Source organism: Sinocyclocheilus anshuiensis, unplaced genomic scaffold (genome assembly GCF_001515605.1).
Source record: "Sinocyclocheilus anshuiensis isolate Anshui unplaced genomic scaffold, SAMN03320099.WGS_v1.1 scaffold526, whole genome shotgun sequence".
Classification (NCBI taxonomy): Eukaryota; Metazoa; Chordata; class Actinopteri; order Cypriniformes; family Cyprinidae; genus Sinocyclocheilus; species Sinocyclocheilus anshuiensis.
This window is the reverse complement of record NW_015547649.1, coordinates 290615-297603: the sequence shown is the minus strand read 5'-3', so window position 1 is coordinate 297603 and position 6989 is coordinate 290615. Positions and strand designations below refer to the sequence as shown.

General features: G+C 38.3%; 2 protein-coding genes across 6 annotated transcripts; one reads left to right on the top strand and one right to left on the bottom strand.

Moving 5' to 3' along the window:
* Positions 1 to 979: 979 nt before the first annotated feature.
* On the top strand, positions 980 to 3110 carry LOC107701972 (transmembrane protein 14A-like). Of its 4 annotated transcripts, none has more exons than XM_016504143.1 (5): positions 980 to 1192; positions 1292 to 1373; positions 1734 to 1835; positions 1921 to 2008; positions 2963 to 3110. In XM_016504143.1, the coding sequence occupies exons 1-5, from the start codon at positions 1103 to 1105 to the stop codon at positions 2994 to 2996; spliced, it is 396 nt and encodes a 131-aa protein (XP_016359629.1). In that variant the 5' UTR covers positions 980 to 1102; the 3' UTR covers positions 2997 to 3110. The 4 variants fall into 4 exon arrangements, with proteins under 4 accessions (XP_016359629.1, XP_016359632.1, XP_016359631.1 ...); XM_016504146.1 differs by having other exon boundaries at positions 981 to 1172; positions 1297 to 1373; XM_016504145.1 differs by having other exon boundaries at positions 981 to 1178.
* Positions 3111 to 3204: 94 nt separating this feature from the next.
* LOC107701971 (glutathione S-transferase 3-like) lies at positions 3205 to 5821 on the bottom strand. Of its 2 annotated transcripts, none has more exons than XM_016504141.1 (6): positions 5647 to 5821; positions 4454 to 4511; positions 4243 to 4375; positions 3998 to 4139; positions 3774 to 3899; positions 3205 to 3358 (listed from the first exon to the last, which is right to left on the bottom strand). In XM_016504141.1, exons 1-6 carry the CDS (start codon positions 5731 to 5733, stop codon positions 3227 to 3229), a joined length of 678 nt encoding a protein of 225 aa, XP_016359627.1. In that variant the 5' UTR covers positions 5734 to 5821; the 3' UTR covers positions 3205 to 3226. The 2 variants fall into 2 exon arrangements, with proteins under 2 accessions (XP_016359627.1, XP_016359628.1); XM_016504142.1 differs by having other exon boundaries at positions 4460 to 4511; positions 5647 to 5819.
* Between the last annotated feature and the right edge of the window lie 1168 nt (positions 5822 to 6989).

Sequence of the window (6989 nt, the reverse complement as noted above, 5' to 3'; positions counted from 1 at the left end):
CAAAGTGACATCATAGTTCCACCACTCTATAGAGAATGGGAACATGACGTCAGCAACGCACGGCATTCTGGGACTTTGGGACATGGACCCTATAGTACAGACTGGGTAATAGTGGAGGTAGATGTTAAAATTTATATTGTACAGTTAAAAACATATTTGAATGGAAAACGCTTGCTGTGTTATAAACTGCCATATCTGCTCTCATGACTGGAGTGGAAAACAGATCTAAAATGAAGCACAATTTGATGCTTTTCAGCTTGAAACAACACAATGGCGAAAACAGCTCAATGAAAATAAACAACTTGACCAAAATCTGGCTTTGTCACTTGTATTTATGTTGAACAAATGTATCAACATAAGTATATATTGATATTCTATATCCCGCGATCCAGCAGAGGATAAGATGGAGAATGGATCAGTTTTTGTAGGGAAAGACTGCCTAGTTAAATGTTTAGCCATGTCACTACTGATTTTTGAACTAATCAGTCATGTAAACAAGCACTTATTGTGAATTTCACTGACATTGTAGTACAGTCGCTTTGTTAAAACATCTATATGGTTAATTATAGATATAGTAAGACAGAAACTCACCTGTTCCCCACTCATATTGGTCTGAAAAGGTAAACAGGTGTTTCGGGTCTCGAGAGACTAGCGTAAATTGACCGACAGCGCCGTCTGCTGTTTTTGGAAAAAAAAGTTGCATTTGTGAGAAAATCTGCCTTGACGCATTTGTGAGAAAATCAAGCCAAGTTTCCTCATAAAAAGTCAAATGAGTCTCACAGTTGTAACACACAATACACAGTATATTTGTCCATACCTCTGCATTTTCTCTCAAATAGAGTTTTGTATTTGCGAATCACTTTGCGTTTGTTTGAAAGTCGAGTTTTTCTTTGCAAAGCAAATTGTGTTTATTTGCAGAACGCTGGATGTGTTTGATGAATATTGGCACAAAATGCACTCCATAGAGGCGCATCTCAAACGAGCCTCTTGATTCACTTCCTCGCTCTGGCGTCATCATGTCGTTAGTTCCTTGTTATGAACTTCAGCACAGATCAGACCAGATCAGACCAGACCAGACTGCTGCTGCGTATCAGTCCAGCTCATGCACAAATTCTGTCCGCTCTTTTCCAGCGATTTCACTATAAATACCCGCGGTTCGCTCGCGATATTTGGTAAAGGCATTGCTGAATGTGTATGTTCGGTTTGTTGTAATGTGTAATAATGTGTTCTTGTGTATGTACTGTAGTGTGTATATGTTATAATATTCCCTCACTGTCTGAATGGTTTCTAGCACAGAATGGCAGTGGACTGGTGGGGCTTCGCCTATGCTGCAGCTCTTGCTCTGGGCGGCTTTATGGGCTATAAAAGAAAAGGTATTTCTTCACTGTGGTGTAAAAGGAACGTGTGCAGATGATAGAAAATTATATGTATTGATCAATTAAAAAAAAAAAACAATCTAATTTCTAATAGGTTTATAAATCTAAAATGTAAGTTTTTTGTCGACTTTTCATGGTTCTAATAGAGTTTTAAGCATGCACCTTTCACATTTGTATTGTATAGCTAACAAAAATTACTATGCTATTACTATATTTTAGAACATGCTACCATGGTAATATAATTGCAAAATCATAATTGATGTACTATGTCTGCAATCTATATTCATCCCATAACATCACTGTACTTTATTGTAAGGGATTGGTGGAGATATTTAATATAATTCCCGACTTCTGCAGGAAGTGTGGTGTCATTAATTGCCGGACTCTTCTTTGGAAGTGTGTCTGCATATGGAGCATTTAAAATAACAAATGATCCACACGATTACTGGACCTCTCTGAGTAAGTATAAAAATAAAATCACTAATGTCCACCCTTTAGAAATACAGCATATATCAGCTTCAAACTTACTTTTCCTTGACTCTAGTCGCCGCCGGTGTTCTGACTGTTGTGATGGGAATGAGGTTCAGGAAATCTGGGAAATTAATGCCTGCAGGAATCATGGCAGGACTGAGGTAAAACTGTAGCTTGGACAATCACAGTTGTAAAATATATAAATTCTTGTGTTAAAGGGGTCATATGATGCGATTTCAATTTTTCCTTTCTCTTTGGAGTGTTACAAGCTCTTGGTGCATAAAGAAGATCTGTAAAGTTGCAAAGACTAAAGTCTCAAATCCAAAGAGATATTCTTTATAAAGGCTTGTGTACTGCATCATCACTGTGTCTGTCACGCGACTCTGTTGCCCTTTCAGGCTTGAACTGATGGTAAAACTAACAACATTATTAAATGTCTTGATATTTACGTTGAAAGCTGAAGCTGCGATTATGGTAAGGGGTGTTACATTTCCGACGAGTGCTTGCGGTGTTCGGCCAATCACAATGCACTGGGTCAGCTGGCCAATCAGAGCAGACTGCGCTTGTCAAAGGAGGGGCTTTGTAGAAAACGACGTGTTTGAGAGAGGCGGGGCATAGAGGACCTACAATAATGTACAGTATTTGAAAAATAATGTGTTTTTTGAACATTAAAGCATGTCAACATATTCTGTTACACCAAATACACAAAATAATGATCGTTAAAATAGCATCATATGACCCCTTTAAGATTTATAAAGCTAACAGAGCGAAAGCGTTTTTCAGCCTTGATGGTATTCAATGTTTATGTATTTGCTCTGGGACTGTTTATTGGGGGCGATTTCTTTATCAAAATCAGAAGAACATAATTTCACCCAAATAGCCAAGCAGAGCCATGTCTGATGCAAGAAGTCAAATGCAGTAAAAGTCTAGTCAAAAATATTTCAGTCACGTTTTCATGAACACAAGGAGGGTTATATTAAATCATTTTTATTGATCTGCTCCAATAAAGCAGTTCATAGAAGGAAGCAGCAGTATTGTTACTAGAGCAAATACATGGTGATTCACATTGACAGGTGCAGATGTGATTATTCTGATGGTTTGTCTTCTGTTTTCAGCCTCCTCATGGTTTTGCGACTTTTGATCTTCTAAGAGCTCGTGGACGGACCACACTCTCGCAACATCTACTGGACAGTTGCAATGTTCATTTCACAGCATCATCACCAAATTGTATCTTGTGCATTCCAAATAAATCTGTCCATTTTAGAGTCTCAGCTTTAATCTTGTAACGATACGTTTGTAAATTAATTAGTGATTGACGTCATCTAATGGTTTTGAATTCACTGTTAATGCATTCAGATTAGTGTAAAACCTCGAGCCTTCTATTTGAAAAGGTGGCTCAACACCTCCTTCACGGTTTTCACATACGCTTCATCGGGTGGAGGTTTTCTTGCGCTGCCCAGCTGGAGGAACTTGCCGATTGTTGGCAAGGCCTTCATTTTCTCTTGAAACGCCTGCAAAACAAATGAAAGGTGATACAAGATTCAAAATCACAATGCTTGGAAAAAGAGCATTATTTTTTATCGGATAAATTACAGATGCAGGTAATACAACAGCAAAGCAAAGTGTACCGCTTTTTTTTTGGATCACAGGAATTATGGCTTTGAATCGTGGGCTGAACTCACTGCTTCACTAAACCAGACCACACTACTTACTCTCTATCACTGTATATCTGACAAGTTGTATTTATTGTAATCATCAAATACAGTCAGTGAAACTTGACATGACTCAGTTATTGCTGTTTTTTCATATGCCAATGTTTAAGGATGTTATTGTAATAAACTAACTACAAAATCATATGTTGAAAAAAAAAATGGTTTCGTTAAGGAATTTTGGGGTTGGGTGTCTGTGTGAGAAACTGTGAAGCACCTGGATTTTGGGAAAGCTTGCAAGTATTGTAGGGAGTAACTCCTGCAGCATCAGAGTGACTTCAAGAAGGTGAATGTCAGCACGGCTCAGCTGGTTTCCCACAAGGAACTGAGAGTTTGCAAGACCCTAAAGACACAAGCCATAGTTTCATGTATCCAATGTGGATAATCATGCCTCAAAATGGGAGCATGAATAGTGTTTCTTTTAAAGCGTCAACCGTGTACCTTTTCAAACACAGGAAGAATGCGATCTTTGGCCTTTTGCTCTATATTACTGAGGTGTTTCTGTTTGTTTTCAGGTGGTGTGAACGGATACATTATAACCAAATCCATGAGATCACCGATTCCCTCTGAATACATGTCGATCCTTCAGGACAAAAACACATGCATTCAGTTAGAATTGCTTAGGTGTGGTGGAAAAGCAAGGCCACTTGGAATCATAACACTTTTCATAAAAAGTTGACTTTTACATAGCCCGTTCTTTAAGGTCTTTTCCATATAGACTGTATTTTCCAGCGATGTAATTCAAGATAGCCTTTGACTGCACGAGCTGCATCCTGTCTATTTCAACCAAAGGCACCTGCTGAAACATCAGGGCTCCATCTACATTCAAAAATATGAATATTATTATTATACAGGACTATAAAACAATTCGAGATGAGGAATTTACTGAATATTTACCATTACCATTCAGCAGTTTTTCATACTCCTCCCGTTTGGTCAAAAACACTTCCTCAAACTGTAAAGACAACACAATACCACAATAAATCTAAACCCATTTACAGTGTTGGGCAGTAACGCATTACTGTAATTTGATTACTTTTTTAGTAACGGAGTAATTTAACGCGTTATAATTTTCAAAATAGTAATTAGAGTAGTTACAAGCCGAGGTCTCTATACGTTACTGCCGCGTTACATTGCCGACAGAATGCAGTGATTTATAATCTAGAGATTGTAAAAAGGATGTAGCACACACACTGTCGAGTCAAGAGCCAGTGGATTAGAGACCTGCTCCCGCGAGACCCTGGAGCAGAGACTGGAGCAGAAATTTTAGTGTTCACGAATCCTCTCATTATAACACACGAATTGTAGACATTATGAAAGATTCATTATGCATATATTTATTGTGTTATAACCATAGACTGTATTAAAAAATGGACGTAGTGTCCGTGACGTCACCCGTAGGTTTCCGAAGAGCGTTTTTGAAGCTCAAAAGTGGGCGGATCCGGCCGTCGCCATCTTGGCAGGGCGTCACCGCGCGCCACTCCCGGATAATCGAAGATGGGCAAAGAGGCGGGAGCTGGCTGCTGAAACCACGCCCACCTAGCTCGACGGGGGTGGCAATCCACCTGTCACTCAAGTGGCCACACCCTTAATTATGCAGAACTTTAAGGCTTAATATAATTTAAACGGATGAGTTATAAAAAAACACAGTTGTCATGAAGAGCAAAATTAGCTATATAGACCAAAATCATATTTTGAACCAGGCTGTAAACATGTTTTTTTTCTGCTGTAAAGTTGGGCATTTTAACATGGGGGGGTCTATGGGATTGACTCCCTTTTGCAGCCAGCCTCTAGCGGCCAGTTTACGAATTACAGTATAAGTCACTTCCGTGTTGGCTTCACGAGAGAGACCGGGAGGTTGCTGCTTGAATCCGTAATCAGTAATTTGATTACATTTTCAGAGTAACTTGCCCAACACTGCCCATTTATCTCGAGATTACATTATGATGTACACATTCAATTACTAAAGTAGCAATGGTAAGTTGTCATGCATACTATTTGAAACTATTTTCATTAAACATCGTTATAAAGAAGTTACATGCATAATTGCATCGACGCGTAAAACCTTTTCCAGACTTTACGCCACAAACCTGGACTCCAGCTGCAGCCAGCAGCCATCGGACCGACTCCATCTTCCCTCTGCCATTGAAGTAATGCAACACAACTTTCTCGGACATTTTCACCCACTTCAAAACGCTGTCTTCCTGTAAAAGATAAAGTGTGCAGCAGGGAGTTTTATGTTTTCAGGTGTTGCGTAACTCGTGGGTGGTGCTCAAATCCAAATGCAGGTAGTGGGTTTGAGATGAAAAAAACTAAAGCAAGAAACAATGCTGATATCAATAATCCCCACTCGAGGTGTTGAATGACATAATTACACAGTTTCATGGATCAGCTTTAAACAGCTCAAGCTTTTCAGACGAGCTTCTGCTGAGTGAATGATGAAAAACAACAGGAAAATTAACCGTGTGCAGAGTCATTATAGACTAATTTAGATTAAAAATAGCCAAGTCATGACGACAGCCAGCTATGATATGAAATAAGTGTATCGCAAGCCGTTTTATTACTCTATGATCCAAGCGTCACTCTGACTAGTCAAGTAGGCTAATAATCGTGACTCGTCAAAATACAATCGTAAATATCAAGATTACGCAACATATATGTGCACAAAGTCTTTAATTTTAGAAACTAAATAATCTTGGTCCAGTTAATTAACTTTTTTTCCCCAATCGCTCACATTCAACATGTTACAGTAGCCAGGGGGTGAAGACAAGGGGGGAAAAATATATAAAATTACAATGAATTTTTTTTTTTTAAACATGGGAATGTTTATACATTAATACATTTAACAGCTTTTGTTTATCAGATTATGAATAGATTTGAGGTGTTGCTTAACTTAAAATTAGAAATAATGCTGTACTTGCATTTATCTTATGTCGGCTATATACTAAACTCTGCCAGCAAATTAATCAGATAATATTCCTTAATGACATGTCATAAGTGAAAATATATAACCTATATATATATTTTGAAAACAAAGTTGAATGCTAGGCATGATATTATGATGTCTGACAAACGAGCAGAAATCTGACCAAAAAACTGGTTGAATAAGGACAACTCAAAATCAAATGAAAAAAAAAAAAGATTCTGTATGTAGAGCACAAAATGTACAAAGTATCGCAGTTAAATCTGTCCACGCTTTGCAACCACAGACTGTATAAAAACATGGACGTAGTGTCCGTGACGTAAGGTTTCACAAACTTATTCTTGCCAATTTTGATTTATGGCTCCCTAAAGACCAGTTTAACGGTAAATAGCACCAATCTACACAGGAATGCTCATCGAATCTCTTTGGATTATCAAGAAGCACTTGACTGTTGGCGCTGCATGTCAGACTGGTCAGATCATCAGACAAGAGGAGATGATTTTATAGAAT